Source organism: Psammomys obesus, unplaced genomic scaffold, assembly GCF_907164565.1.
Source record: "Psammomys obesus unplaced genomic scaffold, mPsaObe1.curated_primary_1811, whole genome shotgun sequence".
Classification (NCBI taxonomy): Eukaryota; Metazoa; Chordata; class Mammalia; order Rodentia; family Muridae; genus Psammomys; species Psammomys obesus.
Window position 1 is genome coordinate 11317060 of NW_026586383.1, and position 16258 is coordinate 11333317.

Here is a 16258-nt window from a genome sequence, read left to right on the forward strand (position 1 = left end):
AGATAGATAGATAGATAGATAGATAGATAGATAGATAGATAGATAGACAGACAGACAGACAGACAGACAGACAGACAGACAGACACTGTTAAAATTTATTTTCAAACTAAGTATGAAAACTGAATGCCCTGCCTAAGATCAGCTCTATTGGCCTTAAAAAATGATTAAAAAATAAATATTTTATTTTGGTTAGTTTGAAAACTGTGTTCACCTACCAATGTAAGTCTTGTATGTACTAATATTTCTTGACTTAGAAATTTCATTTACACATGTAAAAGAGAAAGTGTCTTGCTCATCGGCCATTAGCTCTCTATGCAGGGCTACTTTAGATCCTGAATCTTCCCTCTTCATCCTTCTTTTTTCACATTTTCCATCATTGCCAGAGCAACATCCTGTCAAATCCCACGCAGCTCCATCAGCATGCCCCTGTGCTGTGTCTCAGTGCTGCTGGCCCCATGCTGTCCACCCAGGACATTCCCCATCGTCCCTCTCCCCATGGTGGACAGCTGGTTAGCTGTCAAAGCTCAGTCCTTACAGAAGACTGCCTCCTCTGTTAGCCCATGTCTGATCTCTACAGCTTCATCCCATTCCTTGCCTCCATCTCCTCACCATTCTAGATTATGAGCCCCAAGAGGATAAGAACCAAAATGTATCTGCATCTGTCCCCTGACCCAGCTGCTACAGCCACACAGCATGGCAGTAACAGCGCGTTGTGGTGCCAGATCCATCAGCTTCAGTCTGATTCTCTAAAAGCATCCCAGGGCACCTATGTCTAATGTGGAAGAGGTTAGAGGCAGTAAGAGCCTGTATGGGAGTGTACTTGCAATCCAGGGACTGACAGCCAGGTAGGTAGACATGATTAAATATAAGCCTTTCAGTTTCAGAAATCATTGCAAAGCCTGTGAAAAAGAATGGCATAGATGGGAATCATGGGAAATTCCCCAGATATAAAACTGTGAGGAACAGTGGCCATGAGAAAAACATCAGAATTTAGTATGTGCGCATGCGTGCTCAGACGTGTGTGTGTGTGTGTGTGTGTGTGTGTGTGTGTGTGTGTGTGTGTCACAGTGTATCACTTCAGGGTAAGTTACAGGCCTCTAGAGAGACACCTCAGTGAGGAAGGGCACACACTCCCTTGCAAAGGGCTTGAGTTTGGTTTGGGACACTCATGATGGGCAAGTGATAAAGCTTTCCCCTGTGCATAAACCACACACACACGCATGTACACATAAATTAAACATAAAGTCAGCCGGTTGGTAGTGGCCTTTCTTCCCAGCAATTGAGAGGCAGAGACAGGTAGATTTTTGTGGGTTCAAGACCAGCCTGGTCTAGAGCAAGTTCCAGCATAGCCAAGGCTACACAAACAAGCATTGTCTTAAAAAACAGAACAAAAATAATAAAATGTGCCAAGACCACTGGCTGCTCTTCTAGAGAAACCGGGTTTAGTTCTCAGACCCACATCAGGTGTCTCACAACCTTCTGTGACTCCAGTTCTAGGGGAGCCAATGCTCTTCCAGTCTCCGTGGACACCAAGCATTCACATGGTGCACATACACGCTTTTAGGCAAACACTCGTTCACACAAAGTAAAAATAAATATTTAGAAATAAAATTTAAAAATTAAATCCTTACCAAAAAACTTGCAGGTATCTTGTTTCTTTGTGCCTGTGAATCTCTGCAGTTTCTGAAGACACAATAATCTTTTGTGGAGTGTCCGCATCCTCCACTGCTGTAAACTAAACATCTGCACAATAGTTTTCTAATCTTACCTTGCAGAGGTGGGGCTGGAGAGATGGCTCAGAGGTTATGAACACTGGCTGCTCTTCCAAAGTCCGGGGTTCAATTCCCAGCAACCACATGGCGGCTCACAACCCTCTGTAATGCAATCTGGTGCCTTCTTCTGGCATGAAGGTGTACATGCAGGCAGGACACTGTATACATAATACATCTTTTAAAAGAAAAAAACCTTACCTCTGGTGTTTTCCTGTCATCTAGGATCCAGCCCACAGTCAGATATTCTAGTCCTGTCTCTAGCTTCTGGGACATTTCAGTCCAGCAAGATGCACACAACATAGAGCTCTGAAACATGGCCGGGCGCTACTCCTTGGCACTAAGGTTATCCACAGTGCTGTGTGATGAGCAGCACTGTTCATTCCAGATGGATTCCGTGCGTTCACCAGCACTGTCTCTGTTCCACTCTGATGCCCCATAGCTTCTCCTTAGTCTGTCTCTGAGCTCACGTTTTAGGTCCCTCATGTAAGTGCAGTGCGGTAACCCACCTTCTCTGACTGGCTTGTTTTACTGAGTGTGATGTACTCGAGGTTCTGTCACAGCATCTGTCGGGATGTCCTCCCTGTTCAGGCTGGATAGCGTTCCCTTGTCCGTGTTACCACAGCTTTGTAGCTTTGTCCACTCTTCAGTTGGGCACTTGGGTTGTTTCTGCATTTGGCCATGTGATTAATGCTGCCACAGATGTTAACCATCAGGTACCTGTTGTGTCTCACTTGGCAATTCTTTCTACTGCACAGCTTTCATATCTTTTATATTGGAATTTTCATGTACTTTTCCTCCCAGTTTTATTCCTGAAAACATTTTTAAATGACTACTGATTATAAACCAAAATGAGTGGGTATAATAGCAATTTAGTAGAACAATTAAGGTTTTTATCCCATTTTGTTGAAAATGATAATTTCTGTGCTTTAAAGAAATAGTCAGAAGGTATTTGATCATATAAATTTAACCTAAAATGATTGTTAGAATATTTTAGATTTATCATTAGTAAAAAACAGGAGTGTTCCAGCTTGTAAGAGTGACAGTTCAGTCAGCTGTTTACAAATACATATTTGTTTTCTATTATGAGTATTTAAACATCTGGAAAGGAAAAGCCAGTGGTTACTAGACTTGGGTGTTCCCAATGAGAGAGAAAGAGACAGACAGAGAAAGAGAAGAGAAAAAGGGAAATAAAGAAGTTAACATACCCAGTCTGCTTAGTTGTCAGTGAGGAAGCACCCCTTTTCCAACCAGAAAGGAAGGATCGTCTTAAATTTTTTAAATTACACTCTGTGTGTGTGTGTGTGAAAGAGAGAGAGAGAGAGAGAGAGAGAGAGAGAGAGTGCCATAGTGCAAATGTGATGGCCAGAGGACAGTGTTCAGAAATCAGTTCTCTTCTTTCCATCATGGGAGTCACAGGGATCAAACTTAGATCTTCAGGCTCAGCAGCAAGCACTCACTGAGCCATCTTGCTTGCCCCAGAAAGACCATTTCGAAAGAAAAAATTAAATTAAAATTTTAAACTAGATTAATGGCAAGGACGAAGAACACATGTTAGTAAACGGTGTCCAGACACTAACCAACTTTCCAACTCCTTTTTAAAAAGTATTTTGTATATGCATTGATGTTTTACTTGCAGGTCTGTCTGAGGGTGTCGATTCTCTGGAACTGGAGTTACAGACAGTTGTGAGCGGCTGTGTGGGTGCTGAGAATTGAACCTGGGTCCTTTGGAAAAGTAGCCAGTGCTCTTAACCGCTGAGTTATCTCTCTGGCCCTTTCTAACTACTCCTGGTTTTATTTATGAATTATGTGTTTATTTCACATTATCAGTATCTGTAGCTGGGCTTGATACCTGTGACCACAACTCAGGAAGTAAAGCAGGAGGATCCATTCCAGCCTCCCCCGGGCTACAGAGCAATCTATCATATGTTCTCAGGGAAAACACGTGCAATATATAAACAGCTTTATAACAAAGTTGATTGTTGTTACATGATGCTTTGGGGTTTTGGCTTATTTGGATGTTTTGGTTTTGGTTTTTCAAGACCGGGTTTCTCTGTGTAGTGTTTTGGAGCTTACGCTGATCTCAGAGGTCAGCCTGCCTCTGCCTCCTGAGGGCTGAGATTAAAGGTATGGACCATTGTGCCCAGCTTCATATTGGGAGAACTGAGATTTTCATAGGAAACCATTTTTGGCTGTGCAGTGGTAGTGCACACCTTTCTCCCAGCACTCAGGGGTACAGAGGCAGGCAGGTCTCTGAGTTCAAGGCCATCCTAGTCTACAGGGCAAGTTCCAGGACAGCTGGGGCTACACAGACAAACCCTGTCTCAAAAAAAAAAAAAGAGAGAGAGAGAGAGGGAGGGAGGGACAGAAGGAGAGAAAAAGGAAAAAAAGAGGGGGGGAAGGAGGAAGGAAGGAAAGGAGGGAGGGAAAGAAAGAGAGGGGAGCTGGAGAGGTGGCTTAGAGGGTAAGAGCACCGGCTGCTCTTCAAAGGTCAGTTCCCAGCCACCACATGGTGACTCACGACCGTCTCTAAGGAGATCTCCTGCCCTCCTCTGGCGTGCAGGCTGACACACAGGCAGAGCACTGAACATAATACATGAACACATTTTAAAAAGAAGGAATAGTAAGTGTCAAAGTAGCCCTCACCCATCATCAAATCACTGTGCCTCTCCAGGCCATTTACAGGCCTCAGAGCCCTTTAGTAGGGAGGCTCTGAGGATGAGGCAGTAAGGCCATGGTGTTTCCACCCTGGAGACTGATGCTCAACATGCTTGACTTTTGATAACAATGCCGTTTTGACTTTTTGCCTTCATTTTCATCAGATATTTTGGACATTTCCGGTCCCTTTCAAGGAATGAATTTATATAATATTTTAACAGAAGATTGATCTACTTTCAGCTTAAGAACAGCAAATGACTAATTTTTTTTTTTTTCACTTTCAGCACACATATTTCTGGAGTACTACAGAAAGTTTCCCCCAGGGATACATTTCAGTTTGCAAGTGCTAAATGACCTTTTGATTTCTTTGCTCAAGCATTGTTTATTGAAGGAAGTCTTCCAGGTAGTGCAGCTCAGCATAATGGCTAAAATGCTGGTGAGTAACCTCAAGGTGCATGGGCACCAGCTCTTGTGCTCCCGGCATTGTGTGCTTAAAGTTAAAACTTAAATGTCCGCCTGTCACATGCTCCCCAGACAGCACATTGTTACGTATAAGTGAATTTGTAAAATTTAAGGTTCACTCAACACATGAAAGTGAGTATGATTTTTTTTTCTTTTATTCAGCCTGCTCTGAAAATATTACTAAAAATATTTGAGTATGTGGCAGCTATGAAGTTAAGGAATGCTGTACCTGCCTTAATTGAGATTTTTTGCAAGGTATGATTTTAATCTCTTCATTCTCTAATAGGGAACAACAAAAACAGACTGTTTGCACGTAATTCTTTTTCTGTGTTTTATCAATGTTTTAGTTGCTCAAGAATGTAAATGTTCTTTCCCTCCACCGTAGTTCAGAAGCTCACTCCAGGGGCTGCTTTTCCTTGCGCCAGTACCCCGAGGATTCAAATGCTCTTCTTTATTGTAAAGTGTCTTCTTGAGACAGGGTTTCTCTGTGTAGCCCTGGCTGTCTTGAAACTTACTCTGTAGCCAGGCCGGCCTCAAACTCAGAGATATGCCTGCCTCTGCCTCCCGAATGCTGGGACTTAAAGTATATGCCACCACCATCCAGCCCAGTTATCTTCATTTCTTAGTTATAGCTAAAAGAAATGATTTCTCTGAAATATTTAAGGTCACAACAAATCAGTATATACATAGAAAATTGTAACTAAAATAAAGTAGTTAGAAATTGGTTTTAAAGTTGACATTAAGCAAAATTAGAAAGATTTTTTTTTATTGATTCTTTGTGAGTTTCACATCATCTACCCCAGCTTATCTCCCCATCCCCTCATCTCGCCCATTGCCCTTGCAACCTTTCCCAAAAATAAAAAAAAGCACACAAGCAAACAACTACAAAACAAAGCATAGAAAGCATCTCATTGAGGAAGCTGTAGTGTGTCACAGTGTGTCCCATGGTATGACTCTCTGTCCATACATCTTCATTTGCAAATGTTCATTGCAGTGAGTCAATAGTCTAGTTCATGATCTCTGGCTTCTGTGACACCATCAATACTGGATCCTCACCAGGACTCCTCCCAATTATCCTGTTGTTGCCCTGTGTCATGGAGATCCTATAGCTTGGAACAGCAGGACTGGTCCTTTCACTTGTCTCAGTTGTTCTCAGATGATACAGATTTGGGGGTAGGCCATCTCAGAGCCCTGGATCTGGGCCTGGATGATAGCAGGGCTGCTCAGCCCACCAGCTCTCCCTTAGCTGCACCACCAGGGCAAGCTCCCCAGCACTGCTCCGGCCAGGCCACCCAGTGCCACTGTCTTCCTGCTCTCACACCCTCAGGGCTGGCTCACCCATGCCTTCGCCATGAGGGCCAACTCCACTCTGTTTCCCAGGTGAGCTGCAGGGCCCACTCTTCAGTGTGATAGCCAGTGAGGGACAGGGACAGCTCTCCCAACCAGTGGAGGTGGGTGCATCACATTGGCACCCATGCCATCCTGGCAGACAAGTGGTAGGACCAGCTCTCCCACACTGTCATCCTCAGAGCTGGCTCACCTGTGCTCCTGCCACCAGGGTCACCTCTGCTGTGCTGCCCAGGCGAGGCACAGGGCCTGCTCTCCTGAGGGCTGCACTTGGTGAGGGGCAGGGCTAGCCCTCCCAAGCTCATGACCCTGTGAGCAGCTTTCCCGACTGCTGCAGGTGGCAGGGGTCATCACCTCTGCACCTGTGCCACCCCATGGCAGATGAGTTGCAGGGTCAGCTCTCCCATACTCAGGCCTTGAGGCTGGCTCACCCACACTCCTGCAACCAGGGTCAGCTCAACTGTGCAGCCTGGGCAGGGCACAGGGCCCATCTCCTGAGTGCTGCTGCCTGTGAATGATGGGACCAGCTCTCCAGAGCACCATATCCAATGAGGGGCAGGGCCAGTTATTCACGGCACCTGGACAGCCATGTAGTCCCGGCTGCTGCCCCAAGCAGGGACATCCCATGTTCTCTAGTGGAATAGGAGCCGTGGACATCAACACCGACCCCTGCCACAGCATAAGCACAGACTCAGATACGGCCCTCAGCGGCAGCTCAGCCTGGAACCTCACCATGGCCTCAGGTGGCAGGGCTGGCCACTCACAATGCTCAAGCTGCTCCACTTTCTTTCTCTCCCATCTGACCACCACGTACTTGCACATTGTGTGGCTCCCTCTGCGGGCCGGCCGCTCGGCTAGTGAGCCTCCATCCTCCATCTGGGCTGCATGCTCAGGGCAGGTCTGTGGGTGGCATGGCGATCTACAGGTCTCTGCCTGTCTTCCTCCTCCTGAGCTGCATTGCCTGGATTCAACTGGATTTGGTTTTTCGGAGCCCTAGGCATAAGACAGGTTTGGCCGGCAAGCTCCAATGAACAAAGGATGGCATCTGCTCTGCCCCTGACTGACAGAAGACACCACCAACAAGGTGTCTCTCTGCCCATGCCTGGGAAATGCTATCAAAAAATACATTAAATTTTAACATGTTGTGTATGTGTGTGTGTGTGCATGGAGACTAGGGATCAGCATCACTTTTTACCTTATTTTTTTTGAGACAGGGTATTGCACTGTGAACTGGGGCTCACTGGTTTTGGCCGGGCTGTGTAGACATCAAGACCCCAGGAACCCTATGACTACCTCCCTGGCACTGGATCACAGGCATGAGCTGCTGTGCTCAGCTTTTTACGTGGTGCTAGGGGCCAGACACAGGGCCTCATGCTTGTGCAGCAAGCTCCCAAGTTTAACTTTTGGGCAATGCTTCAAAGTACCTGATGCACCCCAGCCAGCACTGGGTAAAGACAGGTGTGGTGGTACATGCCTGTTATCCTAGCCCTCCAAAGGTGGGGGCAGGAACATCAGAAGTACTGAGTTTGAGGCCAGCTTGAGCAATAGGAGAGCCTGTCTTTTAAAAAAGAATGTTTCTCAACTACAGCAGTTATAGAGAATCAGAGAATGTCAAATGAGCAATGACTGGGGTTATCTTGGGACGGCAGGGTTCTTTTGCAGAGGTTGTTGGTTCCACACTTAGTATAGAGGCATTCCTAAACGTTTTTAAAGCAAGCCAAGCTCAGTGGAGTACACCTATAATCCCAGCACTTGGGAAGCAGAAGCAGGCATATCTCTTTAGTTTGAGGCCAGCCTGGTCTACAAAGTGAGTCCAGGACAGCCATGGCTACACAGAGAGACCTGTCTCAAAGAACAAAAACAAACAGTTGCTTTATGCAGTATCTGTGTCTGTTTGGAGACCTTTTCAGGGTCCAGCAGTGGTAACGTAATATTTCCTTATATATCTTTGCACCTGATTCTAGTAGAATAATGTACTCCATCCAGTTAACCTACAAACTATGGAGAAGCAGAAATTCAGAGCTTATTTTATGTTCATAAACATGCTGTGAACCTAGCATGTCACAAAATAGCTCATACTAAACCCTAGTTTTTGAAACAAGGTTTCTCTCTATAGCCTTGGCTGACTTAGAACTCAATCTGTAGACCAGTCTGGCCCCCAACTTCCTGCTTCTGCCTCCTAAGTGTTGGGATTAAAGGTGTGCACCAACATTGCCACAACCACCACCTGGCATTTGAGCACTTCTAAAGGATAGGTTTTTGTTGTGGTGGTTTGGTTTTTCAAAATAGAGTTTCATCATATAGTTCTGCCTGGAACTCACCATATACAGTGTGGCCTCAAAGTCACAGAGAACTGCCTCCCTCTCAAGCACTGGGGTTAAAGATGTGAATCACCACACCCGGTATGGGTAGATTGTATGGGAACCAGTTACAAGGTAGCTAATTTGTTTCTTCACAGATTTTATAGTTGACTCTGTCTGTTTGATCAAATATCAAGCCTGGTGGGGAATGCAGAGACCATCAGGCATTGTTTGAGATGTTACAAAGTAGAACAGTAAACCCTCATAGTGCTTTCTGTATTATGTCATAAAGTTCAATGGGTTTAGGAGGGGAGCTGTTTTCCTTTTCATTTTTATTTTTTTCTTCACTATTTATTCATTGTATATCCCAATTGAGGCCCCCTTCCTCAACTCTCCCCTTCCCACCCTCCCTCCCTCTTCCCTTCATCCCCTTCCCCTAGTCCACTGGAAGGGCGAGTTCTTCACTATTGCCTTCCACCCATAGCTTAAGTCTCATCAGGACTGCTTGGATCATCTTCCTCTGTGGCCTGGCAAGAATGCATCATCAGGAGCGAGTGATCAAAGAGCAGTCAACTGAGTTCATGATAGAGACAGCCCCTGCTCCCCTCACTCAGAGATCTACATGGAGGCTGAGCTGCCAATAGGTTACATCTGACCAGAGGGTCTAGTTCCTCTCCATGCGTGGTTCTCCGTTGGTGCATCAGTCTCTGCAGGACCCTCTGGGCTCAGACCTTTTAGTTTTGTTGGTCTCCTTATGTGGCTCCTGTCCCCTCCATGTCCCTCTAATCCCATCCCTCTCTTCCTCCATAGGACTCCCTGTGCTCTGCCCAAAGTTTGGCCCTGAGTCTTAGCATCTGCTTCAAGCCCCTGTTGGGTGAATTCTTTCAAAGGATCCTCTATAATAGACTCTCATCTTGTTTCCTCTCTCCTGCCGCTTCTGGTTTCCATCCTGTTTGCCATTATGAATGAGATTTAGGCATCCTCCCTAGGGTTCTCTTTGTTGTTTAGCTTCTTTAGGTCTGTAGATGACTATCCTATATAATATGGCTAATATTTGCTTATAAGTGTGTTTCTGTTTCTGGGTTATCTCACTCAGGATGATCTTTTCTAGTTCCATCCATTTGCCTGCAAATTTCATGATTTCCTTGTTTTTAATAGCTGGGTAGTATTCCATTGTGTAAATGTACTACAATTTCTGTATCTGTTCTTCCTTTGAGGGACATCTAGGTTGTTTCCCAATTCTGGCTATTACAAATAAAGCTGCTATGAACATAGTTGAGCAAATGTCCATGTTGAATAGGTATATGCCCAGGAGTGGTATAGCTGGATCTTGAAGTAGTGCTATTCCCAATTTTCTGAGAACGCACCAGATTGATTTCCACGTTTGCACTCCCACCAGCAATGAAGGAGAGTTTCTGCTTCTTTACATCCTCTCCAGTGTGTGTTGCCCACTTGAGTTTTTTTTTTTTAATCTTAGTCGTTCTGATGGGTGTAAGATGGAATCTCAGAATTGTTTTGATTTGCATTTCCCTGATGACCAAGGATATTGAGCATTTCTTGGAGTATTTCTCTGCCATTCTATAGTCCTCTGTTGAGAATTTTCTGCTTAGCTCTGTATCCCATTTTTAATTGGATTATTTGGTTGGCTGGTGTCTAATTTTTTTGAGTTCTTTATATATTCTGGATATTAGTTCTCTATCAGATGTAGGGTTGGTGAAGATTTTTTTTTCCTACTCTGCAGGCTATTATTTTGTTCTGCTGACAGTGTCCTTTGCCTTACAGAAGCTTTTCATTTTCACGAGGTCCCATTTATTAATTGTAGATCTTAGAGCCAGAGCTATTGGTGTTCTGTTCAGGAAATTTTCTACTGTGCCAATGAGTTCGAGGCTCTTCCCCACTTTTTCTTCCAACAGATTTAGTGTGTCTGGTTTTATGTTGAGATCTTTGATCCACTTGGACTTTAATTTTGTGCAAATAGATATGGGTCTGTTTGCATTTTTTTACATGTAGACTTCCAGTTAGACCAGCACCATTTGTTGAAGATGCTTTTTTCCATTGTATGGTTTTGGCTTCTTTGTCAAAAATCAGTTGTTCATAGGTGTGTGGGTTTATTTCTGGGTCTTCTATTTGATTCCATTGATCCTCCAGTCTGTTTCTACTAGTACCATGCAGTTTTCATTACTGATGCTCTATAGTACAGCTTGAGATCAGGGATGGAGATTCCTCCAGAAGATCTTTTATTGTAGAGAATTGTTTTAGCGATTCTGGGTTTCTTGTTATTCCATATGAAGTTGAGAATTTTTCTTTCCAAGTCTGTAAAGGATTGTGTTGGTATTTTGATGGGAATTGCATTGAATCTGTAGATTGCTTTTGGTAAGATGGCCATTTTTACTGTTAATCCTGCTGAGCCATGAGCATGGGAGATCTTTCCATCTTCTGATACCTTCTTCTATTTCTTTCTTCAGAGACTTTGAAGGTTTTTTTCATACAAGTCTTTGACTTGCTTGGTTAGAGTTACGCCAAAGTACTTTATGTCTTTTGTGGCTATTATGAAGGGTGTTGTTTCCCTAATTTCTTTCTCAGCCTGGTTGTCTTTTGTATATAGGAATGCTTCAGATTTTTTTTTTTTTAGTTAATTTTGTATCCAGTCATATTGCTGAAGGTGTTTATCAGCTGTAGGAGTTCTCTGGTAGAATTTTTGGGTCCCTCGTGTATATTATCATATCGTCTGCGAATAGTGATACTTTGACTTCTTCCTGATTTGAATCCCCTAGATCTCCTTTAATTGTCTTATTGCTCTAGCAAAGACTTCAAGAGCTATGTTGAAGAGATATGGAGAGAGTGGGCAGCCTTGTCTTGTCCCTGACTTCAGTGGGATTGCTTGAAGTTTCTCTCCATTTAGTTTGATGTTGGCTGTAGGTTTGCTGTATATTGCCTTTACTATGTTTAGATATGTGCCTTGTATCCCTGATCTCTCCAAGACTTTAAATATAAACGAATGTTGGATTTTATCAAATGCTTTTCAACATCTAAGGAGATGGTTTTTCTCCTTCTGTTTGTCCATGTTGTGGATTACATTGATGGATTTCAGTATATTGAACCATCCCTGCATGCCTAGGATGAAGCCTACTTGGTCATAGTGGGTGAGATCTTTGATGTGTTCTTGGATTCAGCTTGTGAGTATTTTGTTGAGTATTTTTACATCAGTGTTCATAATGGATATTGGCCTGAAATTCTCTTTCTTTGTTGAGGCTGTTTTCCTTTTTAAAAATAAAATTGACCATGCTTTACACCCAGAGATAACAGAAATAGTTAAAGGACTCGAGTTTGTAACAGGCAGGAAGCAGTTATTTTTAGTTTTTCACCAAAACAGTTTCCAGTTTGTTTTATTAGATGAAAGTTGTTTCTAGGACCTGCTCAGATTCCACTATCAAATTTAAGGCACTTTTTCTACAAGTTAAAGAGACTGTCTCACTTCAGCTTTATGTTCTCAATGACCGAATGGCACCTCACAGGAAAATGTGACTTCTCTGCTCTCCCTGCTGGTTTTTTATCTATCCCAAATCTATCACGGTGATGACAGACCCTAATCGACAGCAGCCTGGAGAAGAGAGTGCTAGGCTCAGCTGACTTACCCTGACCATAGGCCTTCATGAAGGACCATTAGGGCAGCAGCCTGGAGCAGGGGCTGGAGCAGAAGCTGTGGAAAAGTGCTGCTGACTTGCTCCTCCTGACGTGCTCAGTCCAGGACCACCCACCGGGAAGGGTAACATCCACAGTGGGCTGGGCCTGTCCATTTTAACCACTACTTAAGAAACTGCCCCAAGACTAGTCTTACAGAGATATTTCCTCAGTTGTGAGTCCCTCTTCTCAGATCACTCTAGCTTGTGTCAAGTTGACAAAATAAATAAGTACAATCAGGACACCATCCCAATTTTTATTTTCTGCGACTCCCTTCAAATCTAGATGAGGGAGATAAGGCATACATTTTGTCAAATACCAAAAACATATCGGGGGGGACTGAGAACGGGGCTCAGTGGGTAAAAAGTACTAGCTGTGCAAGCCTGAGGACCTAGGTTCAGATCCCCAGAGCACATTGCAAAGAGCTGGGTGAGTGCTGAGTCTGTGGTTCTGTCACTGTTAAGATGGGAGGCAGGAACAGGACAATAGCCAGGAGCCAGGGGGCAGCTAGTCTTGGGCACACAGATAACAAAAGATATCCTGTCTCATCAAGGTAGGAGATGGATTTACTGTTAAAAGTTGTCTTCTGACCACACACAGCCATGGCAAGTGTGCCCCCACAACCACACACACTTCATGTGTGTGTGGTATATACACCACACATACTACACACAAAATAAGTAAATAAAATACAAACATCTCATTGTTCAAGTAATTTCCCAATAGGAGAATATAGCCACAGTGCTTATGTCCATAAACCTTCAGCTGAACCAGTCTCCCAGTCCTGGGGTGGCATTCCATGGCTAGTCACAGGACCTGTAGCAGAAGCCACCATAGCCTCAAGCCTTCCCAGCATGTCAGGATAATAATTTTGGGGTACCTGCCTCCTGTTCTTCAATTCTCATACCAGAAGCATCCAGATACTTTGATCAGGACTCTCCATTCAAGCTGAGGTACAAGAAAAAGAGGGATGTGAGAAGTGAGAGCTAAGGAAAATCTCAGCATTAAGTAGTTGTCTGCATGTGGGCAGTCACTCACATAGGTTGTCAATTCAAGGCCAGGGTCTGAAGTGACGCTTAAGACAGACATCTCAGAACTTACCATCAGGGATGAAGCAGCAAAGCCAGAGCTACACCAGGACAGACAGTCCAGATGGGAGTTACACGACAAAGTGGCTGAGATAACATGGAAATGGGAAGATTCAATTTTTATATTCAAAAATATTGTTCCCACTTTAAGTTAAAATCATTAAGATATCTTTCTGTGGTTCTCAAACACAAGAGGGAAATTATGCTACTAATTTTGCCAATAAGTTGGGATTTATTAGTTTTAGGGGGTGTTAGTGGGTTATTGTTGTTTTGGTTTTTCAAGACAGGGTTTCTCTGTGTAGCCTTAGCGGTCCTGAACTTTTAGACTAGGCTGGCCTTGTACTCAGAGAAATCTACCTGCCTCTACCTCACTGAGTACTGGCATTAAAGGCCTGTGCCATCACACCTGGCTGCTAATAAGTTTTTATTTGTCCCCATGTTTTCCTCCATCTGTCACTGTCTTAGTCATTTCTCACACATTGACTTCTCAGTTATTTCACTTTTTTACAAGAATGACTACTGGTTGTTTGGTTGTTTGTTTCCTTCTCCAGTTTGTTGAAGCTGGGATGGTCCCTGACTCAGAGCACTTGAACTATATTGTTAAGCTTTTATACCAAACACAGGCATCCCAACAAGAAATATCTGCAGTTCTGGGAGCCAGATCCAGGTAAGGGGGGCTATCGGATCTGCATCTTGGGGGAGGCCAAGATAGGTTAACACGCCTGTCTCAGTGGAGGGCGAAAACTCACGCGGCAAATTATCTTCTGACAGCCAAGTGTGTGCCATGCTGTGGACATGCCACATGTAACAAATCCATAGACATAAGCATAACTAATTAATTCGTTGTTTTTTAAAAAAGAATTAGGCTGTAAAGCATTTTCAGGGTGTCTTCTATGCATTAGTTTGTCTCAGGCGTATTATATATTTAAACTATAGAACAGACAGGAACACTGGCGATGTAGGAATGAAATAAGCATAATCAACTCTCTCTTATCATTTGAAGGTTACGAATAAGACAGCTGAAAAAGAACTGGAAATGTGATTTAGATTCAGCCTTGAGTGAAGTGGAGGTATGACATTTATCCTCAAAGTTACTGCTGGGCTTTGTATAACAGTAACAAGATGTTTTCCACTTTAAGACTAGCTTTAGAAATATCACTGCTAGAGAAAATGCCAAGGAAGAGAAGTCTAGTAGTTACATTTTTAAAGAGTAATATTTTGTAAAGCAAGCATGAGAATTTCCAGGGTTGTGGGCTGAAGATGGAGCTTGGAAGGCGATCACTTGCCTAGTATATACACAGTCCTAGGTTCTCACTCCACTAACTGCCCCACCCCCACATGTACACACAATAAATCTAGGATTGCTATTTTAAATTAATCCTCAAAGTAACCTCCATTTGAGAGTTAACTTGTGCCATGGTAAAGTCAATCTAAAGCTTAGTCTGTAATTCAGTGCTGGGCAGAAGCTTGGCTGCCTCTCAGTGTAGCTAGCTGTAGCTATGAACTGATGAGAGCTAGGACACAGTGGACTCTCCTGACATTTAGAGTAAGAAAGAGGGATGGGCTGGAGAGATGGCTCAGTGGTTAAGAGCACTTGCTGCTCTTGCAGAGGGCCTGAATCCAGCTCCTATCATGCATGTCAGGTGGCTCACAACTACCCTGTAACTTAAGCTCTGATATACAGCCCCCTCTTCTAGCCTCTGAAAGCACCAGCATTCATGTGTGCTTACCCACACACAGACATACACATAGACATATAGTTAAAAATGAAATAGAGTAAGAAAGAGGAGCCTTAAAGACGGCTCTCCTCTTCATTTCCATTGTATTCCCTCTCATTGTTAGCTTAGTCTTGCTCATCGTGGTATGTCCTTGAAACAACCTTTGCACTGGCACAGAAACATTTTCTTAGTTTATAGACGAAAATAGAAATGGTGAGTTTGCTGGAATTTTCTTTGTGGGCCCAAATCATAAATAGCCAAATAATGCTAAAAAAAAAAAAAGTGCTCCCTCTAAAAGCAGTAAAGGAAGTAATGTGTTGCCACAGACAGAGAAGCTCACATACCCAAGTGCTCTGGGTCTCAAGTCCCAGAGCAACTGAACAGTTACATGTTCAGCACTGTTTGCAATTCACAGACTCTGCTGTAGTGAGAAAGTGGAGCTGCAGTGGTTTTCAGTTCCCAGACTTAGTCTAACAGGTTTCTTACACCTTCATGTGCCTGTGTGCTCCACGTGCTTGCAGAGATGGTAGAGTTCTTACTTTTTTCCTCTTCTTCCTTCCTTTCTTTCATTTTTAATAACTTTAATAGAGTTGCAAAGAAAAAGGTGACTGGACCAAATTGGGAAACCTGTACATTAGCATAAAAATGGGCTGTGAAGAATTTGCAGATTTCCAGAGATTCTGCGCTTGTGTTGCTGAAACACTCACAAAAGAAAGGCCAGGTGTTCCTTTTTGTGAATTTGCTGACACAGGTAAAATGTTACTGTTTTGCAGGTGGTGTGGCTAACCGGAGGGTAAAACTCTTCTCCTGCAGAGGCTGAGCCAGTGTTGCCAGTTTCAAACTGGCTGAAATCTGTGGATGTTTCCATCTACCTATATGTTAGCTTATAATAATGATACGAACTGGTTTTTAATAACAAAGATTTTCTAGAACATGAATGTATTTTTTTAGGTTAATAAAATTGGTGATATAGGAGCATCCAATTTTTTTATACCACTGGTTTCTATTATCTGCAAATCAAAAAGTAGTGTATAGCCTTTCAAAATACATTCTCTTGAGATAATGTCTCATATGCAGCCCTAATTGGCTTTACATTTGCAATCTTTCGTCCCTGCCTCCTAAGTGCCAGGATTACAGAAGTAAGGCTTGAAATGTTGTTGCTGAGATGTTGCTATTATGAGAAGCTTTTTCTGTAAAAGGCCAGAAAGTAACTCTCCTATACTGTACATGAAACC

General features: G+C 43.5%; 1 protein-coding gene across 1 annotated transcript in view; it reads left to right on the plus strand.

The window, feature by feature from the left end:
• The window catches only part of Topaz1 (testis and ovary specific TOPAZ 1), a 57493-nt gene that overhangs the window by 29705 nt on the left and 11530 nt on the right, over window positions 1–16258 (plus strand). Inside the window, exons 10-14 of the mRNA XM_055601830.1 lie at window positions 4712–4863; window positions 5052–5144; window positions 13857–13972; window positions 14309–14375; window positions 15612–15774. Coding sequence (XP_055457805.1) covers window positions 4712–4863; window positions 5052–5144; window positions 13857–13972; window positions 14309–14375; window positions 15612–15774 — 591 coding nt within the window. The remainder of the gene's footprint in view (window positions 1–4711; window positions 4864–5051; window positions 5145–13856; window positions 13973–14308; window positions 14376–15611; window positions 15775–16258) is intronic.